Source organism: Nannospalax galili, unplaced genomic scaffold, assembly GCF_000622305.1.
Source record: "Nannospalax galili isolate Female #2095 unplaced genomic scaffold, S.galili_v1.0 scaffold76, whole genome shotgun sequence".
NCBI classification, from domain to species: domain Eukaryota; kingdom Metazoa; phylum Chordata; class Mammalia; order Rodentia; family Spalacidae; genus Nannospalax; species Nannospalax galili.
Window position 1 is genome coordinate 2,933,062 of NW_008339767.1, and position 27,798 is coordinate 2,960,859.

At 41.8% G+C, this 27,798-nt stretch overlaps 1 protein-coding gene across 1 annotated transcript in view; it reads right to left on the reverse strand.

The window, feature by feature from the left end:
- Positions 1 to 282: 282 nt before the first annotated feature.
- The window catches only part of Tph2 (tryptophan hydroxylase 2), a 116,595-nt gene continuing 89,079 nt past the window's right edge, over positions 283 to 27,798 (reverse strand). Inside the window, exons 9-11 of the mRNA XM_008834551.2 lie at positions 17,393 to 17,488; positions 1,272 to 1,405; positions 283 to 1,141 (exon numbers count right to left, since the gene is read on the reverse strand). Of these exons, the coding sequence (XP_008832773.1) occupies positions 967 to 1,141; positions 1,272 to 1,405; positions 17,393 to 17,488 (405 nt within the window). The 3' untranslated portion in view covers positions 283 to 966. The remainder of the gene's footprint in view (positions 1,142 to 1,271; positions 1,406 to 17,392; positions 17,489 to 27,798) is intronic.

Consider the following 27,798-nt stretch of genomic DNA (forward strand, 5'->3'; position numbering starts at 1 on the left):
TTCTCTGACTACATATAAACACATAGGCACACCAGGGTGAACTTGTCGTCATTCCAAAATAAAAAGGCAGTGGGCTTTGGATGTTGGTGCACACCTTACTGCCCCACTGTAGGCAAACTCTTTCTCTCTGACTTGGTTTCCACATCTTTGGACTCAGAGATGACATTTAAATTCCTATGGTGTTTTGTTCTCAGTTTAGGAAAATGAGTCAAACACCTGAGATGATAATTGACTTTATTCCAACATTACATTCATAATATTAAAACTTTTGCTTTACTGTTTAATATTCCTTAATATTCTTCCTGGAAATGTTGCCTTCCAAAATACTTCAGGAAACTTACCATAAATCAGTTTCAATGAGGTCAGTGCAACCTATACATCCTCTTTGTAAAAAGTTTTCTTTTCTTGCATTATATAAATACTTAGCCCCAAATCAATCCAACTGTTGTTTCTCAACAATTTTTGAAGTAAAATACTGAACATTTTGTTTGTGATGAGAAGGTTGGAACTACTCTCAGTTTATCTCAAATAATACTGTGAAAACACTGATAGTTTTGAAAATGGAAACTACTTCACTACTATTTTCGTTTTATCTAATGAACAGAGAAGAAAGGCTCGGATTCAAGGAAGACAAGGTCATACGTCAGAATTGTGCAAGTACAATTGCTACAAATTTTAAAGACACATTTTGTTTAAGATGCAGTTTGTCAGCTGAGCAGAAATGTCAAATCTATTTGAGACATTAAAACATATCACAATCTTTCAAACAATGAGTGGTTATCTACATGGGTTACTTAGAGCATTTTCATATATTAAGACAGTAAGTTATATATAGGTATATGTATACAGAATTGCATGCTTATTAGCCAAGCCATGACACAGAAAGTTATTGATGTTTGATAACACTGACTGAATTGTTGGCAAGCCCCCAAAAGATCATGCTGACAACAACCCTGATTCTAGGCATCAAATCCCCAGATATTGGTTCATTTTGTTCAAGGCATCACACACTGTGTTCAAATCACTACGTAGGTCCTGCACGACATTTTCAATACTTCTGGTATCTTTCAGAATTTCAATACTCTGCGTGTAGGGATTGAAGTATACTGAGAAGGGGCGGGTAATTGACTTTGCAAAGTCCCTGTAGAATAAACAGAAATAGAAGGAATAATCAATCCCCATTGATGCAAAAACTAGACAGATAAAAGGAAAGAACAGTCAAAAAAGAAAAGAAAAGTTATTTTGCATAGAAGGAAGGACAGCAAGTTTACCTCATCTTTTCTTTGGCTTCTTCAAAACTTTCTGAAACAAAGTAGGCATCCTGGAAGGTGGTGATTAGGCACTCTTGTAAGCAGGTTGTCTTTGGATCGAAGGCTTTCACACACGCCTTGTCAGAAAGAGCATGCTGCAAAACATACCACAAAGCCCATTCAGCTCTGTAATGACGTTTCCAAATTGCCATGACATCATGCTTAATAGCTAAGTCATCCATAGGACTGCTCAGTTACCAGTCTGCCATGAAACATAGAACTCTCCCTGTGGAGGGTAAATTGGGTGTAAGGGAGGGGTGTGGCTGTCTGTTTTGCTTTTTTAAGTCTCATATATGTTAAGGTAGAAAATGTGATTATGCTAGTTTATTTATTATCAAATTCATGCTGAAGGACAGTTCAGAGCTATATCCTAACACAAATGGAATTTTTCAATCTATGCTATGAATAGAGAAGCAGGTACAGCACAAATATGCTCCTAAATTTGTTGCTATAAGCAATGTACTGAAATTTCACTTAAATGGCAGAAGTAATAATTACCTACATGGAGAGGCAATTAGGACTCTCACTGAACTATTTGTGGATTCGTTGTGAGACATTTTGAGGCCAGGCACTGTGTATCAACAGAGACTGGAGTAGGCCTGTACAGTCAGGGGTGCTTGGAAAACACTCATTTACCTTCCACCAAGTAAGTACAACAGAGCAATGCACCACAGATAAATATTGCCAGTGGCCAATATTAATAGTTGTGCCCAAAGCAGACATTAGACAAACAGGAGCACCATTAGCTCTGTTCAGTTCACCACATGACTGGAATTAAGATCATCAAGGAATCCTGAATGACTGTATCTTCATGACAAATTCAATGATGCTAGAAGTTAATGGCCATTTCTTGCTACATGTCACACGCCTGTTTCTAGGCCCTAGGTGAATGATTCAGAAACATAATGTACAGATGAATCTTTGAGGAGAAAATGGAAAGATACCCAAGCCTCAGTTTTATTCAATAGATCTGAATGAAATACAGAAATGCACATTTTAAAGGCATCCAAGGTGACTCTGACATAAGTGATTGTGGGCTATATTTTTACTTTGTATTATTTTTATTTTTAAATTTGTTTTATTGAATTTTTATGTATTGCATACAGAACATCTCTGTGAACTATATTTTGAGAAATACTCCTACAGAGTTTGTTCTTAATTTAAGGGGTAGTTCAGTTGGAGAGGGGGAGAAAAGAGTAGCAGAAAGTGCCTTGACCTAAGTGTTAGAAAATAGAGGCTGTGTATAACTGTAACCTTGGCAGATCACTTAAGCTCCCAAAGCCTCTACTCCCTTCACTCTAGGCGAGACATTTATGCTGGATGGTTCTAAAGATGCTCCATAATGTAGATTCTTGATCCCACCCAAAGCACTTCTCTCTCTGTGTCTCTGCCTTCTCAACTAAATAGCTAGCATTTCTTGAAGAATTCCAAACCAAGACACACCCCCATCAATATTCTTGGTGCATTCCCTCCAACAGTTTCAATATTCACATAATTATTTATAGCTCTTGGTGAAGAAAGTTGTGGTTCCCTGTGTTGAAAATGTAATTGAGAACCAGTACTGACATGAAGTTAAGGGGGCACAGGGCTCATGATTTTCTTTCCCACAAAGTTCTGTTGTCCAGATCAATGCATATATGAATCATGAAATATAGAAGACCTCTCAGAGTGAACTCATTATTTTTGGCCTACAAAACAACTCCATTATAAACCAGAAGGCCATTATACCTACAAATGTACTTGGGCTAGATTCAGCACAGTACAGTGAACATCAGGTGATTTTGGTTCCACATGACCAATAATTCTGTCCACATTTTGCAAACAACTTCACAGTTTTACAAAATAAAATGTTCTTTGATGAGAGCTGTTGCTCCTTTGCAAAGATTTTGCTTCCTATTGGCTTGTCATGGTTTTCAGAATTAGAAGTTGCTTTCTTTGCAGTCATACACTGTTATTACATTTAATTAGTGTGTGTTACTCAAATTATCCATTCATCCATCAGTGCACATTGAAGGAGGAACACTGGCTGACTCAGTGTCCTCAATCTGGCTACTCTGTCATTCCCACATCAGGGTGTAGACAGACTGGTAGCAGCATAGGCTAGACCATTTAGCCATAGCTTCCCTACGACACCTCTGCTGAGCCACTTTTCCCTGGGTCAAGGACAAGCACAGAAGGAAACAAAACTCATCTACTTGGTTCTCTAAACTTTCTAGAGATTAATAATCTTATCAGTCAATATGGGGGGGGGCTGCAGAATAACAGTGACCGAAAACAGTGTGGGGTCTCAAAACTTCATTGTGTGACTATTTTACTGGGATATCCAAATGCCTACTTCATCCATTTTAGGAAGAAAAGAGGATCAGAGATCAAGAAAAGTCCCAGAGATCAGGGTGCCCTGCCTCAGATTTCAAGGAAGAAAAAAAGCACTGAGTTTACAGTTTATAGTGTAAGACAAAGATCATTAGGCAATATAGATGACATTTGCCTGATAAAATAGTTTACTGAAAAACTGGAAGTTGACTGGTTTTCATTGCTGCTTGGTTGGTTGGTAGTTAGTTGGTTGGCTGACTGGTTGGGTGGTTTTTGTTTTTTTAATACAGGGTTTTACAAGGTTCCACCTCCAGATGAAGAGCTACAGGTAATCTATGACTGATGAGAGAGGGAGAATCAGTTTTCTCGAGGGACAAGCTCCCTGATAGGTTATCCAAATCCCTAGTGGTCAGCCTAAGCACATGTGCATATGAGCAACATTAAATAGACTCAGCAATGTTTCATATATATATATAATTACACACATATGAAGTAATAATTAAAGAAGTCACAAAATTGACAGGGAGAGGGAGGGATGGAAATTATGTAGGTGCAGTATTCATATATGAAATTTTCAAAACAACAAAAAAATTTTAAATTATTAAAAAGGCAGAGCCCTGGAGAGATGGCTCGGTAGTAAAAGCATGTACCTCTCTTGTAGAAGACCAGAGTTCAGGTTGAAACATCCACACAGGGTGGCTCACAATCACCTATAATTCCAGCTTTGGGAGAGCTGATGCCTCTGGCTTCTGTGAGCACCCACACACATATGCACATACTCACACACAAATGCACGTACATAATTTAAAATATTTTTAATGCGGAGTTTCACTATGTAGTCCAGGCTAGCCTTGCACTCACTATCCTCCTGCTTCAACTTCCCAAGCGTGGGGATGACAGGGATGTACCACCAGACCCAGCAGGAAGCTTGCTGTTTTAAGTGCTCAAACTTTTTATTCTCAGGAATTGTGCATAATATCCTGCTTCACAGAAGCCTCTCCACACACAAAGTATGGAACAATGCTGTTCCTTGTCTGTCAGTGAATACAGACATAGTAACAACACTTAGTCTGGAGTTGAGGAAGAACCTATAAAGGATCTCATTCACCTGATAACTGGTTCTCCTGTGTGATGACTGGCAGGAATATCCATGCTGCCCCCGCAAGGTCTCCATCTCTGATTATGCCTATGTGTCCCAAGAATTATAAAATAGCATTCACATCTCCCTTGATACCAAAGTTTTCTGTCCAATAGACAGTTGGATTCTTGACTCTCTCTTCTCTGTAAGCCATCTTACTTTGGGGGAGCTGCTATTATGCCCTCTCCTGTATGTAAGAGAGAGGTCTCTGTAAATATTAAGTAAAAGTTCTTGTTGTCACTGAGGGACTCTGTGGTGAATCCTCTCTGAAGTATTAACCATCTGAAGTCCTAAAGTCTTCAAGAATTAATCTAATTTTCTATAGAGAAAATCTTTATAATACGACCAAATCTGGATGAAAGTATTTTACTCTCAAGTCATTTCAAAAGTACGAGAATGTTTGAAAGTTATCTGCCCTTAATGAACACTCTACAAGGACAATTTTGGATTTTTCCACAGTGTCAAAGACAAAGGCATAAGACTGGAACTGGTATACATGGGTGCTCAGTGTGGCGTTCTCACAATCTAGGCATGCTGGCAGAGTTAGATATGAAGTAACCAAGGAAAACTGCAGCTGAGTCTTGGAAGCTATGCTTCTTAATTGTCATAATTCCCCTTTGTGATTAAGCATCTTTGAAGCTAAAGTCAGGTGCTTCCTGCTATCTCAGAAATCAAGACATCCAGCAGACTTTCCCAGTTGTCACATATTTGCACTAACCAAGAGCCTGCATCTTTAAAAGACCCTAGTTTCATTCTACTTGCACTGTGGTTTTGACATCCGCTGTCTTGGCAGCCTTTTCAAGCAGATCATGGGAAGAAATACCTTAAAAGGGAGATGAACCGTTCTTAATTACCATCACATTGCAAAACTGTGCAGCAGGGAAAACTCTAAGAGACAGGTGTGGGGAGGTGAGCAGGAGTCTCCCATCCTGCCCCCTGTGGTTGCCCAGGATGGAAGTCTTTGTTTTCCAAAGTTTTCACATTCCTAGAACCTTTGTGGCCATATGCTACCTTGCTTAATTCTCACATGTACCTTTTACTTAATTGTCACCTATGTGCTGTTTTGCCTTTTGTTTCCATTTACCCACACATGAGTATAAAAGCCCCCAAAAACTTGAAGGAAGAAAAGGGAGATGAATAAATATTCATCAAAACTTCTCAAACAATCCAGAGCCCCCACTTCAGATTGTCCCTTTGAGGTCCTTTTGCTCCATTCTCTCTCTGGAGTTACTCACTTTGCTTTGCTGAATAAACTTCCACTTAAATTCTATGTTTCTCAGCTATATTCTTTCCTTCAAGAAGACAAGAACAGAGGAGAAATCTAACAGCATGACTAACTAACAGCTAACAGCATGATTCCAGATGAGAGGAATTATCCCAAAATGGGACACAGTTTCCCCTTTGATAAATCCAAAAGATTAACCTACAATAATCTGAGAATCTTCTTGCAGTGATTTTTTTCATGTGTATGAGTGTTTTTTAAATGTATTCTATTTACTTTTATTTTATGTGTATTAGTATATTGCCTTTATGTATGTAAGTATACCCATGTTGTACAATGCCCACAGAGGTCAGAAGAGGGCATCGGATCCCCTGGAACTGGAATTAGCCACCATGTGGGTTCTGGAAACTGAACCCAGGTCTTCTGCAAGAGCAGCCAGTGCTCTTAACTGCTAAGCCATCTCTTTAGTTCCATGTATGAGTGATTTGCCTGCATGTATGTAATTGTACTATGTGTGTGCAGTGCCTGCAGAGGCCAGAAGAGAGTGTCAGGTCTCCTGGAACACATTGTGAATCCATGTGTTCCCGTTCTAGTTCTATGTCCTTGTCTTTAACACTGCGGAAAAATACAAAACTCCTTATAGAGGGGCAGATAACTCTTAAACATTCTTGACACTTCAGAGTAAAAGACTTTCATCCAGATTTGGTCAGCATTATAATAAAGCTTTTCTCTATAGAAAATCAGATGGAGTTATAGACAGTTGTTAACTGCCATGTGGGTGCTAGGAACTAAATCTGGGTCCTCTGCAAGTCCTCTGCTCTTAACCGCGGAACCATATCTCCAGCTTCTTGTAATACAGTTTAACACTATTACCCTTTCCCTCTACTTTAACAGTATAAATTAGCCAAAATAGCCTTTCTCAATGGGTCTGGAGATGGCCTTGCCATCCTTCCCCATACAGGTGCCCAGTACTAATTAACTGGCCCTAATAAATGAATTAAGATTGATTTTCCATTCCAGCTTTTTAAAAATATCAAAATATCTTTTCAATACCAAAAAGTTCCCATAACCCAAATCCTAGTAGATAATACTGTAAGATTATTCACAACACAAATCTTAATCTTGAGGTTCAAATCTGGTCCCATCCCTTCCTACATGATTTTGGAAAAACTAAAACGGTATCTAAAATCCAAGGCTGTGGTCAGAATTAAGTAAGGAAATGTATGCAAATGGCTGGCATGGTAAGTGCTCAATATATTTAGTTATCATTGCTAATTCGGCCTAGAGAGGATTATTAGTGTCCACATGTGTTTGGTCACACGTTTCACTTTCTAAGCAGCCTCTCCCAAGGGTCTTGAGTTTAAAGAAAGAAAAGCATGGCCCCCACTATGAAGCTTCTAAGACCCAGACTGCAGTAATGCCTGCTCTGGCTCATCAGCTTGACATCGACCTTCTTCTCAGACAGTACTCTGCAATGACATAGAGTTATTATCTCAACTATTCTAGATGTAAACCCTGTGATCCTCACTCTCTATATTAGGACTGGTTAAAGTCTGAAAAAAACTCAAGTGTGAAATCAGGTTGATGGGTAGTTTGGGCCCTAGATTCTAAATAAGATTTTTGCAAACACTCCTACACTCACACCACAATCATCTTTTCCCACATCAGAACAACAAATAGATGCACTTGATTATGTATACATGCACTATACATGCTTTCAGGTAACATTTTTTGAACCTCCTTTACCTCCTTACCACTCTAACCATGTAGAGAATGAATTGTGGATACTTACCTAAAAGTTATAAAGATTATACCAAAGCCTCCAGCAACTTAGGAATCTGATAGGGTTCAGGTCCGGGTGACCCCAGACCCAGAAACCATAGGCCCTAAAAGAAGCAAAGTCAGCCAACTACCAGCCAACTGTAAGCTGACAAAAGCAGCTCCAGGAATTAATGACCCAATGCATTTTGATCACCAGAGCATGCTCCACAAGCTGACAGACAGGTTTCCCAAGCCCTGTAGCTACAATGGGTTCCTAGAACCCTGTGCTCCAAAACAGCCCCGAACAGCAGAAAAATATTCTCTTTTTCCACATTCTTTTCCCTTTATAAGCTACCCCTCTGCAGCCATTAGACTGCTGGTTTTCATTCACTCCAGAGTTAGCCCCACTAACCCCAAAGTAAACTCTCGCTTTGTCAGAGTCCTCTCTCTGTTTCGTGGTGATCCTAACCCCTGCCACCTTTTTATCTAACATATGGTGCCATGACTCGGATCACCTATTTGGGGTATGGTGTTGAGGACTCTGGAGGGACCAGCCACTGGATACAGGCTCTTGCATTCACCATCAATTTGGCCATCAGGAACTCCCTTTCTCCCCCTTTCCCTCTCCCCCTCCCTCTCCCTCTCCCTCTCTTCCCCCCCCTCTGTCTCTCCCTCTCTCTCTCCCTCCCCCTCCCTCTCTCTACATCTCTGTCCCTCTGCCTCTCTCTCCCTCCCTCATTCTCCCTCCCTCATTCTCCCTCCCTCTCTCTCCCTTCCTCTCTCCCCTCCCTCTCTCTCTCCCTCTCTCCCCCTCCCTTTCCCTCTCTCTCTCCCTCTCTCCCTCCTTCTCTCCTTCTTCTCCATGCCATACAGTCGTTGGATCTCCTGTTCCTCATTAAATCATGCCAGGATGTCAGGAGAGCCCACGTTTTCCCCTCCCTAGTCACAGGATGCTGCCCCTAGGGACTTTGAGACACTCTCATTTTCCGGACCCTCTCCACAGAGGGACGACTCTTTGGACTTTGGCCCCGCACAATGATTTGGCACGCCTCTCCTCTCATGCCTCTTTCCTCTTGTCCTCATCCTCTCAGTCGCTCTCCTTGTGGCACTCGCTGTCTGTGTCAGCCTCACTCCCGACCTCTTCCCTGGAGATGCCCACGGCTTTCTCACTTCCCTCTTCAGCTCTCATTTCCTCCGTTATCTCCTCACACTAACTGCCTTTTTCATTCTCTTCCTCATCCCTCTAATTAAAAATGGGCACCCTCAATTCTAAACCTGCTTGACTCACCCCCTTGCTTGCCTTCTGAAATCTTTAAGACCTTCAGTTTTCTCTGTCAGACCTAAATGCCTCAAATTTCTCTGCACCACTGCCTGGCCACAGTACAAGTTAGACAATGGTTCTGTCTGGCCAGAGACAGGAACCTTAGACTTCAATATTTTAAGAGATTTAGATAACTTCTGCTAAAGTAATGGCAAATGGTCAGAACTCCCCTATATCTAAGCTTTCTTTGTTCTTTGTGCCTGACCCTTCCTCTATGCTCCCTGCCAGACACACCAGGTCCTCTTGGCAAGAACCCCTCCCACTGACTGCGATCCCTCTACCTCCCTCCCCCACTCCCCCTCCTGTTCTCAAGAGGTGGCTGTCGCTGGCTGCAGCTGCAAGGAATGGGGATGCCCCACCCCCACACCTCAAATGGACATCAGCCTCAGCACCGGGCCCACCGGCGAGTGAAGGAGGGTGAGGGGTGAGGGGTGAGGGGCCCAGCAGGCAGCTCGGGGCCCATGAGGCCTGAGCAGGCAGTGCTAAAGCCTGGGGTGGCAGGAGCAGTTGGGAACCCACTCAGCCATGCCCACCCCACACCCACAGCGTTCAGACAGTGCTGACAGTAACCAGGGTAGAGGGAGTTGTCAGAGTCCACACCCCTTTCTCTCTTAACAATATGTCCCAAATAGAGAAAAAATTAGGATTCTTCTCCACAAAGCCAGCACAGTTTCTGGCTAGACTTACTGAGGCCCTGGTACAGTACGTGAGATACGATCCAGATTCCAGAGATGGCAAGTTTATGCTTAACCATCATTTCATCTCACAATCTGCCCATGGTATTAGGAGAAAACTTAGATGGCTGGAACAGGGCCTGGATACCCCCCAGGGAGATCTGTTAGAAATAGCATTTAAAGTCTTTAATAACCGGGAGGAGCAGGCTAAGACAGACAAATTTTCCCTGTCTAAACAAAAATACCAGCTGCTGGCCACAGCTCTAAGGGCTCCTCCAAAGAAGACAATCTCTGGCTCCACTGCGACACAACATCAGCTGCCAGGACCCTGCTCCAGATGTGGACAGACTGGACACTGGGCCAAACAATGCCCCAACCCACAACCACCACCAGGACCCTGCCCTCAATGTGGACAGAGAGGTCACTGGAGGTCCGATTGTCCTTCTTTGTCACATCAAGAGAGGCCACTCTCCTCGCCAACCCATCCACTTTGCAGGAGTCTGTCAACAATCTTCTGGGCCTGCTGGCCAAAGGCTGATGGGGGCCCTGGCTCATTGGCCCCCATCTCATCAATAACCATCACTATGGAGGAGCCCAGAGTAGTGACTACAGTAGCTGGTAAGTCTATTTCATGGTCTGCCCTTCCCTCCTACTCTGGTAAGGTTTTTCCCTCACAGATCTCTGTGGTGGGGGTAGATGGAAGACCCCATTTCCCTAAAACAAAGGGGACCTTTCTGAACCTGTAGAGCCCCTGGGACCAATCACAATGGTTTTCCATGCCATCAGGAAGGCCTCCCTAGAGGCACCAGCTTTAGCCCTCCCTGACCTAGGATCCCCATTTCTTGTATATGTAACTGAAAATAGGGGACTGGTTCTTGGGGTCCTTGGACAAATGAAGGGACCTGCCTTTGCCCTCGTGGCCTATCGCTCAAAATAACTAGACACCACCATCAAGGGATGGCAGCCTTGTCCCTGTGCCCTGACAGCTGCAGCCCTCCTGGTTCAGGAAGGTCTTAAATTTACCCTGGGCCAACCTATTTCTGTTCCTTTCCCCCACCATCTTAAGGACCTCCTCACCCACTCCTCTCTTAGCACTCCTACTCCATCTAAGCTTCAACTCTTTCATGTCACCTTCCTTGAAAGTCCCTTAATCACTTTAGACTCCTGCCCTCCCCTTAACCCTACCTCGCTCCTCCCTTCTGCCACACCACTCACTCATTCCTGTCTGGAGACCCTCCAGGGACTCACCTATTGGGCCCCCTTGGTTTCTCTAGAGCCCCTACCTGATTCAGATCTAAACTGGTTTGTGGATGGCAGCTCAACCCTGACCCCTACTGGATCCCACAGGGCAGGATATGCTATTGTCTCCCTCACAGGCTTTATTGAGTCTGGACCTTTACCTTCTGGCACCACCTCACAGAAGGCAGAACTCATAGCACTCACCAGAGCCTTAACATTGGCTAAAAATTTTTAAAAATAAATATTTTCACAGATTCTAAATATGACTTTCATATACTCCATCATCATGCCTCTATCTGGAAAGAAAGAGTACTACTTACCACAAAGGGGACCCCCATTATTAACGGTCCACTAATCCTTAAATTGTTGGAGGTATCTTATCTTCCTGCCAACGTACCTGTAGTCCATCGAAGGGGGCACCAACCTCTCACTGATCCTATTGCGAGAGGCAATGACCTGGCTGACCAAGTGGCTAGGGAGGCCAACATATGGCAATATCATGCTGCTAACCTGTCTTCTTTGGTTCCATCAAGGTTTGTGCCTTCCTACACCCCTCAACAGCATAAATCTCTTTCAGATAAAGGGGCTACTCCAACCTCAGGAGGATGGATGATTCTTGGGGACAGGTATTGCCTACCAGAGGGCCAGATCTCGTCCATCCTGACACACCTACATAATATCTTTCATATTGGGGCTTGCTCACTTTATAAATTTCTTGAACGCCTCATTTTTCACCCTAAACTCCTTCCCCTTCTCACAAAAGTCACCCAATCTTTCCCCATCTGCACTGCTGTTTCCCCTCAGGGTGGGGGCCTCCCACCTCCCTCCTTTAAACCCCACCAACATAGAGGTGATTGGCATGGGGTTGATTGGCAACTAAACTTTACCCATATGCCAGCTTGCAAAAAGTTCAGGTACCTACTAGTCTTGATAGATACCATCTCAGGATGGATAGAAGCTTTTCCCACTGCAGGGGAAATGGCAGATATAGTGGCTAGCTGTCTAATCCAAAACATCCTTCCCAGCTTTGGCCTCCCCCTTACCCTCCAATCAGACAATGGTCTGGCCTTCATCTCTAAAGTGACCCAGATGATGTCTCGTTCCCTGGGAATAACCTGGAAACCACATTCCCTACCATCCCTAGTTATCAAGCAAGGTGGAACAGGCTAATTTGCTTCTCAAGAATCACCTTACTAAACTCGCCTTGGAATTACATCAATCCTGGGTCACTGTCCTACCCCTAGCTCTAACCAGGTTATTAGCCATTCCACAAGCTCCATCCTTTTTAAGTCCTTTGAGATTATGTATGGCAGGCCTTTCCTCCTGAGCAATCTGCCACTCCAACAATCCTCTCCCCTCCATGACTACATACCTGCTTTCACTCTTCTACAAAAACTCCTCAGGGAGCATGCTGACCAGATTACCCCACAGGCATCCAAAAACCAGATTTCCCATCCCCTTCAGCCGAGAGACTATGCCTCCCTCTGGTCTACTGATCAACACAAGGGACTGAAGGGAACCCTCCAGCCATGCTGGACTGGACCCCATCTCATGATCCTGTCTATTCCAACAGCAGCCTGAGAGGAACCCTTCCAGACCCAGCCTCATCACCTTACTTCAGACCCGCTTCCCCTTTTTTCATTGACCTTACCCAGCAGGAAGTAGCCAGACAAGAAACACCACCCCAAATCCTATACCATAAAAGGCTGGAATGATAGGGTTCAGGTCCAGGCAACCCTAGATCCAGAAACCATAAGGCCCCTAGAAGAAACTAAGTCAGCCAACTACCAGCCACCTGCAAGCTGACAAAAGCAGCTCCAGGAATTGGTGACCCAATGCATTGTGATCACCAGCACATGCTCCACAGGGTGGCAAACAGGTTTCCCAAGCCCTGTAGCTGCAGTGGGTTCCTAGAACCCTGTAATTGTAGAAATGTTTTACAGTAGATGTTTTCCTCAATAAGTTTCACCAGGTACAGACCCCACGCCCTCCCTGAACAGCCCCAAAACAGCCCCAAACAGCAGAATAATATTCCCTTCCTCCGCATTCTTTTCCCTTTATAAGCTACCCCTCTGAAGCCATTATGTTGCTGGTTTTCACTCACTCCCGGGTTGAGACCCAGCACTGCTAACCCCAAAGTAAACTCTTGCTTTGCGAGAGTCCTCTCTGTTTCTGTTTCACAGTGATCTGGACCCCTCTTTTATCTAACAGAATCTACGCTCAAGAAGCCATTGGAATAGTATAAATATTTACTGCAATATGTAACTTTATTCAAAACTGTAAGGCTCTTTGCACAGGAATTATGATAATGCTATTAATTAAAGCCATTCCTAAATCAAATCCAACATCCCTATTGCTAAGTTAGGCAATACTGTGTCATACTTAGTTCTTCATCAATAATGCTGTGCTAGATAGTTTTAGTGTCAACTTGACAAACCTAGATTGAGGGAGCCTCAACTGGGGAATTTCCTCCATAGGACTGGCCTGTGGCCATGTCTGTGGGGCATCTTCTTGATTGTTGAGTGTTGTGGGAGGGCCCAGCCCACTGGGGGTGGTGCCACCCCTGGGCAGGTGGGCCTGTGTTGCATAAGAAAGCAAGCTGAGCAGGGACCAGGAGAGCAAGCCAGTAAGCAGCGTTCCTCCACGGCCTCTGCTCCAGCTCCAGCCTCCAGGTTCTTGCCCTGAGTTCCTACCTTGGGCTCCCTGATGAACTGTGACCTGGGAGATGTAAGCCAAATAAACCCTTTCCTCCTCAAGTTGGTATTGGTCAGAGAATTTTGTTACAGCAATGGCAAGGCAAGCTAGGACAAATGCTAAGGCTTTATCAGTTTGAATGAGCAGCATGGGTAAGAGAACAACCGTGTCCCCTCTTCAATCAATCCCTAGAAACAGGAGTTTCTAGTTTCCAGTCCTCCAGCATTTGTTCTTTCATTAGTATCTGTGTTCCCATCATGAAAGGAAGGGCAGGAAAAGAGGCATGAGCCTACTGGGCAGAGTAAAGGTGGGGAAACTCAGCAGCTGGGTTCTAATTCTAACAATGCCACTGACCTCCCAGGTTACCTCAGAGAACCTGCAAGGCCCTTGAGGCTCTTCTGCACAACCAGGCAGTAATTCTAACCACCTCCCAGAGCCTCTGGAAGTGGTACTAAATACAAATGATTGTAATAAATAGAAAACCACTTGGAGAATACTGATTAATAGCCACATAAATGCAAAACAACAATTCACCATGCAAAGACATCTTAAACTAAAGCCAAAGAAGGTAATGAAATTTGCTTAAACATGAAATACAAAACAGATGTATTTATACATAATATTCTAGCAATTACTGTGAGGTAGATGCTAGGGCTACCTAATTTTTGTCCTGAAGGAATAAAGAACTAGACCTACCCTTATCCTCCCCCAAAAAGAAGTAAAAACTGCTTTTTGCTTTTGAGACAGACTAAACTTTTTAAAGTAAGACTCACAATTCGGTCAAAACTGTAAAAATGTTTACACAGGAATTTTGATCAGGCTATTAATAAATTCATTCCTACATTGGATCCAGAACCATTGTGTCTTTTCTCAAATTTAAAAAAAAAAAAAAAAAAAAAAAAAAGCATATGGGGGCTAGAGAGATGGCTTGGTGGTTTAAGAGCATTTGCTGCCCTTTCAGATGACTGGAGGGAACTCCAACTCCAGGTTATGCAACACCCTCTTCTGGTCTCTGCACCTACATACACATGCACACACACACAAAAAACTAATTTTTTGAAGTGTTCAGATGAGCTGTGAGATGTTCTGGGCACTTACAGGAGCAAGACAGACAGGGAGGGGCTGCTAAGGAGAGCTCGTGTTCTATATCTCTGTGACCACACAGAAAGTATTATAAAAAGAACATCTGAATTGTAACGATGGTCCAAAGTGGCAATCCTAGGGATGCTGGAGTGTTGAAATTTGAGAACGGAAGAATGCTAATGACTAGAGGTGATGGACCTGAACGTGGAAGATGCACGGCAGACAATGCCCTTCAGTGTACATATTCTTGCCTGATTTCCATTTCTAGATGATTCTGTCCTCACCAATAGGAACAAAAACAATGGATTCCCACCAGTGCTGCCTACACATGCCTCATTAACCAGACCAGGAGAGTCTATCGAAAGTTAGGGGCCATGAGAAAGATTTGTTTCCTTTGTTTCTAGAATAACTTGTAAACCACGAGGAGAATGTAAATAGATGTAGCTCAGGACTATATTGTGTTCTGACATTTTTCAAGGAAATCAAGAAGTAGTCTTAGAAGGCCTGGTCATATAGGTATAGGACATCATGCTATTGCTGTGGACTTTGGCCACAAAGATTGACACCAAATATATTTGTTCTTATTAAGAATTTTTTAAAGGATCAGCAAGATGGCACAACAGGTAAAGGTGCTTGGTATGCATGCCTGGCAATCTGAGTTCAACCTCCAGAACCCACATGATGGAAGAAGAGAACCAACTCTACAAAGCTGCCCTCTGAACACACATGTGCCATGGTATGTGCACACACATACATCATAAACACACACACACAGTAATGATGAGTAAAATTATTAAAATGCTTACCATATTGCATCAGGTTTTTGATATGCTGACCATTATCCTCTATCCTGACCATACCCAGCCTCACGCAGTTCCCCAAGTGGGCAGAGCTTTGACAGTCCAGGTGGTACCCAGGCTATTGGTTCATTGCTGACCTGTGCATTCCATCCTTCCCTAATCCACCCTCCCCTGTCCTCAGGACTCAGTGTAGGCAAGATTCTCCTCAGAAAGCCTGCTCAAGCATGGCTTAGGAGGTACCAGACACATTTGTCACATTTTTTTTCTATTGTCTGTTTGGTTTTTTTTCTCACAGTAGATGTCAAGTGCTGGTAAATAAGAATCCCAGGCAGATGAATCTAGAGCTATAATCCTAGAGTCTATACATTTCTCGGATGTGAAACTAGCTCTATCACTTCAGCTGTGCAATTTAGTCAAGTCCCTTAACGCCTTTATACCTCAGTTTTCTCATCTCTAACAATAATTCCACTGATGACATTGGGTTGTTATGGGGATTAAGTAGGTTAACGTGCACCAAAATTCTAAGGTCTGTTTCAGAGTTTGCTAAAGTTGAGCTGTTTTCTTTGGATCCATATTCATCATCATATGTCTTTTGACTTCCAGTATCTCACACAGTACATGCCACACTGTACACTGTAAGCACTCAATTGAAATTTTTAGGAATAACCAAATTATTTAATTGATGAAATCATAAATTAGCAGACTTGGGGATGGAGAAATGGCTGAGCAGCTAAGGACACTGGCTGCTCTTACAGAGGACAGGTTTGGTTCCCAGCATCCACATGGAGGCTATCAGTCATCCATAACTCGAGTTCCAGGAAATTGAACACCTTCTTCTGGCCTCTGCAGGCATTGTGCACATGGGAGCACTTACATACATGCAGGCAAAGCACTCAAACACATAAAATAAGAACAGATCAAAAAAAATTTAACAAGCAGATTCAATAAAATGACAGTGAAATGCATCTTTTACTAGTAAAAATAATTAACAAGTTCCAATGACAATACATTCCCAATTATATTAAATAACAATAATCAATGCTGAAAATAAAACCCTCAGCTAGTCTATAATCCTGATATTAGTCTGAATAATCAAAGAAAGATTAAGTTATTTTCAGTACAATTTCTAGATTATATATCATATTGCCTTCTAACTGCATCAAAACATGTTATTCCCATGGTATAAAGACAGCCATTCTTAAATTACTAGACTGTTGAAATTATCAAAATGCTCCAGACTCCAAAATTTCTAAGTAAATGATTATTTTACTGTATATTAAGTAAAAATAACATTTTCTAAGCATCCACGAAACACACTGCATGCCTCCATGACCATATGCTTATTCAGCTTTTCTTTTAAATTGTTGGTGCTCACAAATATTTAGTATATATTAATTTTGGAGAAGCTGGAATGATCTCAGATTCCTTTTTGGAGAGGAGGTGCTGGGGAGTCCCTGGGAGCCATGGATGGAATAGACACCAGAGTAGCAAAGCCAGGTTCACATTAGAAGGATGACCGCTAGCTCATTGCCCACATTTCAGCACTAAGTTTAGGCCAGCCATTTGTTACCCAGTATTTGACTGTCCCTTTGTCATTCCTGTTGATTTGTGCACATGACTGCTCATCCATTTGAGTCACACTATAAACCCAGGATGGCTTGACCCATTTTCAGAAGTGCAAAAAGTTAGGTCAGCACCCACATCTGAGGTGCCAGATCCTCTGTATTAAATATTTATGGGTATCTGTGAGTAGAAATGCTCAGACAAACAAATCAATATTTTCTATGACCTTGAGCCAGTTTGCTCAGAGAGGATATTTTCATTCACAGCTTCGTACCTTTAATTCTCCAATGGAGGAAAGCAGACCTGCTCCATATGCCCGCAGTTGACCTTCTTGCTTACAAAGGCCAAACTCGATTGTGAAGAAATAACACTGGAAAAAAATGGACACAAATCCAGTGAAATGGCCAAGTTCCTTCATAGAATAAAATGAGACCCAAAATAAAATATTGCACTATACATAATTTCCTTATCAATTTAAATAAACTTAAATCAGGAATATTTATTGTAATTCTTCCTCTTGCTTAATAATCCTGCCCAAATGGCCAGGCATGGAGGTACACGCCTTTAATCCCAGCACTCGAGAGGCAGAGGCAGGCTGATCTCTGTGAGATGGAGGCCAGCCTAGTCTACATAGTGAGTTCCAGGCCAGCAGTGGCTACAGGAAGACCCTGTCTCAAGAAGACCAAAGAATAAAAAGACATTCAGAAATGAATGAGTATATCTTAGCAATATTGCATGATATATTTACTAAATTGTGTTTCAATGGCAAAAAACAAGTTCAAGCAAATAAGAAAAAAATTAGTTGGAAGCTACTCAACTCAAACTTATTTTTGAGGGCTGGAAAGATGGCTCAGCTGGTTAAAAGCACCGACTGCTCTTGCAGAGGACCCGGGTTTGAATCCCAGCACCCATGTGGCAGCTAACAATCATCTGTAATTCCAATTCCAGGGGAATTCGATGTCACCTTCTGACTCTGTGGGCATTGTATGACACAAGTACGCTTACATACATGCAGGCAATACTCATACACATAAAATAAAAATAATAAAATATTTATTTTGAAAAACTTTATTTTTGAAATCTGTTTCTTCATTCAGAAGACATTAGGCTGAGAAGACCACTTGATGGTAAATGCTTGCTGTGTAAACATGAAGAACTGAGTTTGAATCACTCATATCCATGTAAAAGCTAGGCATGCCAACACATGTCTATAACCCTAGTACTAAGGAAGACAGGCAGATCCCAGGGTCTCACTGACCAGCCAGTCTAGCCAAACTTGTGAGCTCAAGGTTCAGTGAGAGACTCTGCCTCAAAAAATAAGGTAGAGAGAAATAGAAAAAGACACCCAACATTGATTTCTGGCCCCCACACATGAGCAAGTACACACATGCACACATATACATACACCACACAAATAAATTAACATGCATACACACATACAAATAAATAAATAATAAATAAATAAATAATACTTTTTAAAAAGTATTTGTTGAGTACTACTAGGCATCAGTGCTTGGTAAAGAAACAAAAGAAAGACCAAGAAAACAAGTATCCACCTACCAAACTATCAAGCCCACAATTTTAGTATTTTTTAGTAAACTCTTAAATGCATATGTGTATGTACATGTATACTTACATATGTATGTGTATATATAATCACTATTATTATCATTATACATAATCATTAAAATCTTTAATTGTTTCTGCTGGATTTGAGAAATCAACCTAGACAGAGAAATATCTACACAACCAACAAAACTTACAATGCTGTTGAGAGGGGCTAAAATCACACTATATTCATTCTGAGAGAAACGTGAGAAGCTGGCAATGCGTAATAAAAGTTGAATCAGATTAGCACTGTCCTGCATCAGTGAGGCTGGGGCACAGAAGGTGTGAAGGAAGAGGAAACTTTAAACACTCCTGAAAAGGGGCAGAAAATAATTATTATTTATAACCCAGGGCAGTTTGTTCTATTTTTATTCAAAGGTTGAGATGTCCTGTGATTCAGGAGCATTTATTTGCTTTTTAATGTGAGGGTGACTTTTGAGGTTCGATGGTCCCATGCTCTGCAGGACTGAGCAGGATTCAAAGGACTGACTGGTTACTCCTAGGTCACGGAGTGTCACCTTCAGAGACGAAGTCTCCCTTCCTGATTCTCTTGGCTAAGAGGTCAAAATTACAATCTATGCCACCAACATCACAGTCACAATGCTTATCAACATGCCCATCCTTACTCTGTTCCATGCTTTCTTTGTTTCCCAGTATACTGCTATTTTTACATCATCTGTCTCCTCACAGTAGATTATAAACTCCATGCAGCAAGTATAATTTTCCATTCTTTTAAAGCAAGGGAAACTCCAGCACTACTGACACTTTAGACTATACCACTCTTTTGTTTGGGGAAGTTATCCTAAGAATTGTAGGATGTTCATCAGTGTTCTTGGTTGGTACCCACTAGGTAACAATAACATACCCACCTCAGTCTTAACAACCAAAATGTTCACAGAGATACAGTTCTACCCTGGTTGACTTATGATAATACCTGAAACACTAAGAATTTGGTATTTGGTGGATAAATAGTGAATGAATCAATGAAAGAATAGTAAATTAGCCTTATGTGTCTAATATATCCAAAGAAAAGAAATCCATCAAGGAGCCCAAATTTTAGTCTAGACTCTGCTTCTACTTAGCTCTGTAGCTGCATCCTTCTTAGTTGTTACTTCTGCCCATGAATTCATTTACCTATTCTATAAATACTTCTTGTGCAACTGTTTCCATTAGGCTCTGTTCTAAACTCTAAGGATTTGCAGTGAACAAGACAGCAAGTCCCTGATCCCACCAAGGTCCATGATTTGACACAGGACAGCAGTAGTAAGTCAGTGGACAGGATGATGTTAGGAGGAAGATGTTGTTCATGTAATAGGTCAGATATTAAGCAGAAGCACAACTGCTTTAGACTGAGTGGTCATGGAAGTCCTCTATGACTAGAGTGACAGTTAAGCTGCCATCCTCTTACATAACAACTGTTGACTGAGAAATAAAAATGGCAGCTATACAAAGACCTAGGGGGAAGAATGTTCCACCAGAAGTAAGAGCAAGTGCAAAGGCCCTGAAGCCAGAACCAATTTGCATTTCCAGGAGCAGAATGAAGTCAATGGATGATTTTAGGCAGGAAAAGTGATGTTAGGATGTAATATTTAAAGCATCTTGGCTGGACTTTAGCAGACAACCTGAGAAGGCCTGTTCTGACCTCCATGCGTATAGAGGCTGAGATCTCAGCAGACCACCAGAGAGTGCCTGTTCTGGCCTCCCTCTGGCATAGGGGCTGAGAATTCAGGTGACCACCTGAGAGCACCTGAATCCTGCCTCCACGTGTGAAGCCTTTGCAAGGGAACTGACTCTGATTCTAGCTACTCCAACAGCTGTCAAAGTGCCTGAAAACAAATTCTGAGTCCATCACTCTTGAGTCAAGCCTTGGCAGACAAAAGAAAAATGAGGAGGAATCCAATAGAGGGATGCTTTTGGAAGCTCTCATCAAGAAATTCCAATGGACTCTGATATGAACATTTGAAATTTACCGTGCTCTGACCTTTTTCTGGTTCACTGTCTAGAACTTGTAATGCTAACTACTCTTGCCTTTACTTCTCCTTCACATCTCCTAGGCACCAGTCAAGGACTTTCTTTTCTCCCTACAGTTAAGAGTTATGCAATTTGGGAGTCTTTTAGATAGACCCACTGAAGGGGTACTCCAGTTGCCTCACCCTATGTACCTGTTCAATATGGAAGAAACCAGAGTGGTCTGTGTCCCGATTCCCTATCAGCAATTTGGGTAACCTCTTCAGAGGATGGTGTGATAAGAATAGGAGGTAGGAATTGACTAGCCAGTTAGGGTGAAAAGAGCCCCCCCCAAAGTAGCCTGTTTCTTGGCTCAAAGTCAAAATGTCCTTGGGCCTGTTAGCAACGAAAAAAAAGAAAAGAAAAAAGAAAGAGCACACAAAGCTGTCAGGAGAGATATGGGAGGAGTAGGCGGGGAGGGAGTGGGCGTGGATTTGATCAAAACACCTTATATGCATGTATGTAATTCTCAATGAAGATTTTAAAGTTAATTAAAGAAAAGAATCCTGCATACCATACAATTTTACATCATTTCTGTTCCTCATGTTTCACATTAAATCTCTGGACTTGTTTACTCTATATACCTGCTATTCTGTATCTTTTGACCAAGGGAATTAAACTGAAAACTACAAATACTTGTTTCAAAGTCATATCAAATATTCAACCTGCTTTACAATCCTGGAATAAATTATCTTTGACATGGGTCAAAAAAAAAAAATCATGGTGAGCTAGGCATAGGCCAGTAATCCCAGTACTAGAGAGGCTGAGGCAGGAGGACTATGACCTTCACCCCTGCTAAGAGTACGTAGTGAGACTCTGTCTCAAACATAAATAAATAGTTGGGAAAGGTAGGGAGGGAGGTGGGGGTGGGTCTGAAAGAAGATGGGGATGAATGAAACTCAAAGAATTAATAAAAATAATACTTAAAAAGAAATAATCTGTTTCTGTGAAGAATAAACTATAGCAGCAAAACCTAGGAAGATGGTAAAGACAGATAAAGGATCAGAGTGAGTAAACTGGAGTGAGACTTGGGGACTGGGAGATAGCTTAGTGGTATGGCACTTGCCTAACGTGCAGTAGGTCCTGGGTCCCATCTTCAGCAGCACACACAAAAAAAAAAAAAAAAAAAACCAGTTTGGGCCAGGATATCAGAATGTTGGGAGTGGTCAGTCTCACAGAAGCCTCATAAAAAGCCAAAGTAAGAGATGTGAATGAATGCTGAAAAGTGAAAATACAGTGTTCAAGCCTGGGCATAGTGATGAGGACTAACTGTATTATCACAGATCAAGAAGCTTGGAAGACACGTGGCAGCACAGCCCTTCTATTTTACAAACAGGAAAAACTCAAGTTTAGGAAGATGAAGTGATTTATCCAGGACCAGTCTAGTTGGTGACATTTACAAGATCTAGAGCTCAGTATTTTACAGAGCTTGACATCAACATCTGGCACCATTTAAGATTTCTAAATAAAAAATTAGTAGATGCATGATGTTCCTTTACTGCCAAATGATGGGAATAAAAGTCGAAAACAGGAAAATTTGCATCTCATGGTGTCTTCTTGGTGTGCCTTTGGCTTCCCTAATTTATCTCACATTTATAGCTCATGACATCCTTGGAACCTTTATGTTAAATATAGGAAACTTTATGGAAAACATGTTGTCATATTCAAAAGCATCCATAACACACATATGGAGCCAGCTACAGGAGCATTTAGGTCAGCTATTAAGCGCTTTTTAAATTTCCGTAATATTACATCACTGCATACATAATGCATGACCATGCTTATGATCCAAAGAAAAACAGGCCAAGAGCTTCTGAGAAAATCTGGTGTACTGGTCACAGTGTCTTCCCATGGATTTGGCCTCTCATCCTATTTTACAGCAGGAATTAAAATCAGGAACTGGTCTGGCTAAAGATTCAAAAGTAGATGATAGATTAGCCAGTGTGTCTTTAACTAATATGCTTCTAACATCAGAACAGTCTGCAAGGGAGTTGTCCTGTGACACCCCCTCCCCTCCCATGGCTCAAATGCTCTCTGGCCCTTTACCTCATCTGGGAGTCCTTCCAGAAATTCTGACCTTACACAGCTCCATCTGCTCCTTCCCTGTCTACCTTTCCCTTTGCCTTCCTGCGTGCATCAACAAAAAAAAAGTCCCTAGATGCAGTTTCTCCAGCCTGCTGTCCTCAGAGAATTAGACCTTTTGCACTGAGACAGTTTTCCATTTGCAGCTCTGTGTGTGGCTGACAGATAATAAGCAATGGTAAATTGCACCTGAAACTCAAGTGTTGGCAAAATTTGAATTAAGGACTCGCTCCAGATACTTTTCTTTCTGTTTTCAATACTGATGAAGACCTCAGTCAGATCACTAATTGAAGGAAGGGAGTAATCACACATGTCTACTGCCTGGTTTTGTATGCAAAGCCTGCATAGAGTTTAACTGGATGACTGACCCCTTGAAAATTCTTTAGAGTTCAAGGATAACTAATTGCTTCTGGAAATTTTAATAAAATATAATTTATTTTCCCAATAGAACTCTCCAGATGTGGATCTATAATATATTCCCTAGGGGTTTTGCAACAAATATCCTACCTATTATCAAAAAAATAAACACACAAAAAGTAAGAAAGAAAAAAAAAACATTCTGAACCTTGTAAAAACACCTGCAAAGGAGAATTGCTAATTCTTGGCTGCTAATGTCTTTTAAACAGAAACAAATAGTAATACTAAGACTGGCACCTCCCAAATTGAAAGGTACCTTTCATCAACACTGTTGTTCATGAATTCTAAATTTTATATGCACTAATAATATATAATTATTTGTAAATATTTTATTTGAATATAATTACATATAATCATTAGCTGAAAACCAAAACAAGAATTATAGATGCGACCTCTTACAAGAAGAAGAGCAGAGTCATTTACATACACACAGCCATTAGGCAGAAGAAGAAAGCCTGAGTGATAATCAGAAATCCAAACAGGACTGTGGAACACCTTACGAGGCCTTAGGAAAAGCAGATAGGTCGCCCAATGCTGCCATCTTCAGATGACTATTGGTAATACACCATTCTCAAACCAGCTGCCCATCTGGGCAGTGATAAAGTTTGAGAAAACCAAGTCCACTAAAATCACAGAAACAAAACACACAGTGGTCTCATGTGGTGATTTAAAAGAAACTCCATGCAGCACATTTCTAATTTTTGTTGTTAAAACCCTGAAGCTCTTGCTGTGGTTACATATTCCAGATAAAGAGAAGTCCAACTCCATCAAGGAACACTTGATGGAATAGACATTTTTCCTTCTAGTTTCCCTCTTGAGGAGTTCTTACCATCTTCTACCTCTCAGATTCCTTGTATGCTCTGAAATGATTGTGTGGCCACATCTCAGAGTCATTCTGTGCTGACTGTGCATACAAATTTCTAGACTGAGGGTGTTCCCTCTCTCCCTGTCTCTAGAAAATTGGCTTCTTTGTGCCACATAATAAATTCCTGAGTGAAGCTGGGTGTAGTGGTGCATGCCTTTAATCCCACCACTTGGGAGACAGAGGGTGGCAAATCTTTGTGAGTTCAAGGCCAGCCTGGTCTACATAGTGAGTTCCAGGCCAGCTGGGGCTATAAGGAAACCGTGTCTCAAAAAAACCAAAAATATAAAAAATAAAATTTCTGTGTTAATGAGGAAATGGGTGACACATTTTCTATCACCTTTCCTAAAAATATGATCCTTGCATAGTGGTAGCATATGTTTTAAAATAATCACATACATCATCTCACATCCAGAATTCCATTATCCACATATCCGGCACACAGGCAGGAAGCAAAAAGATTACAAAAGCAGCTTGAAAGAGGCTTCTAGAATGTGTGGACATAGCAGGGGCTAATTTCAATGTTCCTTGCTTAGAAGAGAGTTCTCCATGCTCTCATTCAGAGCCTAGCTATCTTTACCTGTACACAGTACAGGCAGGGCTCCTAAATCCACTTTATATAAGAGAACAAAAGCAACATACAAAAAGCAAAGCCAGCAATTTTAAAAGCACAGAAATACAGTTGGTGTTTGGATAACTAAATGCTTTCTTTTTTCATTAAAAAATTAAATTATTTTATATTATTGTTTTTGCATGTGTATACATATGTAGTGTTCATGTGTGTACACATATTTGCATGTGTGTGGATGCCAGAGGCTGACATCTGGTGTTCCTCAGTCACCCTCTACTTTATCTATTGAGGCAGGTCTATCAGTTGAATCCAGAGCTTACTGATTGGGTAGTCTAGCTAGTGGGCTTGACCTGGGGGATCCCCTTCTCAACCTCCTTTGAGCAGAGATTTCAGGCAGGCCACTTCATTCACCTGGCATTTAAATGGGTATTGGGGATCCGAACTCATGCTTGAGCACCAAGCAGTTTACCCACTGAGCCATCTCCTCAGCTGTAGAAGAATTAATTGTCTTTATTTTTATTTTTTCTTCAATATATGTTTTTACTGATTTTGTATATTTCATACAATACGTCTTAATCAAACTTAGACTCCTTCCCTTATGTGCACCCCAGTCCTCCCACCAGATTTTATGCGTTCTGTGATGTATGTTAAGGCCTATGGAGTCAAATGTCCCTTGGTGTGAGTTCATCCACTGGAGCCTTTCCAGTCTACCTAGAAGACTGAACATTGCAGGAGTTCCCTTAAAGAAGTTCAGCTCTCCCTCACCCAGCAGCGATCAGCTGCCAATGGTTCCTCAGCTAAGGTTGGAGTTTCTTACCCATTTCCCCAGTTCTATGAGTTTGCATAGGTCTTACACATGCTGTCACCATTGCTGTATGTTCATATGAGCAAGTTCCCAGAAGCCTGGAAAACTCTGTTTCCTTGTGGTCATTCACCACCCCTGGCCCTTACGGTCTTTCCACACCCTCTTCCACAATGGTCCCTGAACCCTGGATGGGCAAGGTTTAATATAAGATTCCTATCTGGGGGCACACACTCTGCAGTCTCTTATTCTCTACATTTTGGCCAGTTGTGGCTTTCTGTGGTAATCACCATCAATTGCATGAGGAAGCTTCACTGGTAAGAGTTAGGAGATGCATTGCTATTCTTTCTGATCCCTGTTCTACTATGTTCCAGGTAGAGGTTGCACTGTAGATGTGTCACTTCAGACTGGGCATCTCACAAGAATTTATTATCTATGTGTGACCAGTTGTAGAACTGTAATAGCCTCCATCTGTTGTAATAAGAAACCTCTTTGATGAGCAGTGAAAGGTATATTTGTCAGGGTAGTCCAGAGGTCTTTCAAACTTGATATTATCACTAAACAATTGAACTTACCAATAATCCTAAAGCCTCAGTAGGGAACTTAGCCTGGCTTAACAAAGTGTTGTCACATGGGTTGTCTTCCTACACAGTTGTGAAATAGAGATGTTACTAACTGCATTGTGTAAGTGGGAAAACTAAGGCTCAAAGTTCAAGTGGTCTGCCCAGGTTCTACAACTAATGGCGATGAATCAAACTCAAGTTTCCAACTTTCAAATCCAGCATCTTCCTTCATTAGTAAATGTAGAGCCACTATTGCCAGTCATACTTGGCAACACAACGCCAGTGATGAAATGTTGAAATAGTTCCAGAAAGCATATAAATACCTATTACCCCACACTCCTCAAGTGTCACTGGCAATCACACTTCCCTAGTCCACTGTTGGTTCTGTCTCCCACAGCCCCCTCCACCACTATTTCTCCTTCCTGATTTACCAAATTGAGGCTCTATACCTGCAGAGGTGCTGCCTGCAGGACATTGCTAGGAAGAACGTCTAACAAACATTTGTTTCCATGGGTTGCCCGTATCATAGAAAAGGAAAAACCCCAGAAATGAGGAATGCCACTCAAAGATGTTTTAGCATCAGGGGTCTGAACACATAACAGGGCAAGAGCGTTTAACAGGGCTCTGGGTTTAAGAGCCTTCCGTTCACAGAGTATTTGCTAAGGTTTTTCCATTTTGGTTCAATGTACACCGTACAAGTTTATTGAGAAGATGGGGACATTGAAGGTCTCCTCCCACTCACCTATCCCCAGCTATTAGTTTGAATTTTAACTTCATCAAAATTTCAGTTTACAAGCAGCAAGTATTTTCCTACGTTAGCCATGGTTCCCTAAACTTGATTAAATTGCAATTGATAATGGGATTAGAATAAGAAGGATGCTTGGTAGCTAAGCAGAAACCTTTTAAATAGAACTGCTAGCATATTCAAAATAAATACTGGAAACAAAAGTGAAGGGAGGGCTGTGTTGCTAAAGCCACGGAAGCCGCACTGCTCTGGAAATGCCAGCGCCCTACTGTCCCCCCACACATAAGTTTCTGTTGTCATTTCTTCAAGAGTCACACATCAAGCCAAATCACACTAAGGTGGGAATGACTGCCCCATGCTTCCATTTGCACAGCAAAGTTCCCTGAGTAGGACTGGGCTTGCTGAAGTACAGAAAGGGGTTTTTCATGCTTTGTCAGTTTTCCCTGAGCTACTTTTATGTAAAATAAAAGTGTAAAAGTAATAGAAGCAGGCATTAGGGTGGAAAATATTGGGACTGGTCTAGTGTTCTAATCTGTAGCAATATGGTAGTTTATGGCCCTGGGGCCACTATAGCTCTGAAATCACAGAACACCTATGACAGGTCTCTAAATGGAAACTGCCACCACTCTCAGCATGTCACAACTTAAACCACATTATAATTTGGGGAGCTGGGGATGTAGCTCAGTAGCAGAGCATGTACTTAGCATATACACGGCCATGGGTTCAGTCCCCAGCACCAAAAAATGTGTGTGTGTGTGTGTGTGTGTGTGTGTATTAAATTCTACTATATCATTCTATATACTAAGTCCTTTTTGTGATTAAAGAAATGTAGCTGAATAATCATTCTCTATACTCAAACAGTAATAAAGCAGTTGAAAGAAGATTAACAATAATCTTTTTTTTTTTTTTTTTTTGAAGCAAGGTCTCCCTGTAGCCCCGGCTGTCCTGGAACTCACTATGTCAACCAGGCTGGCCTTGAACTCACAGGGATCCGCCTGCCTCTGCCTCCCAAGTGCTGGGATT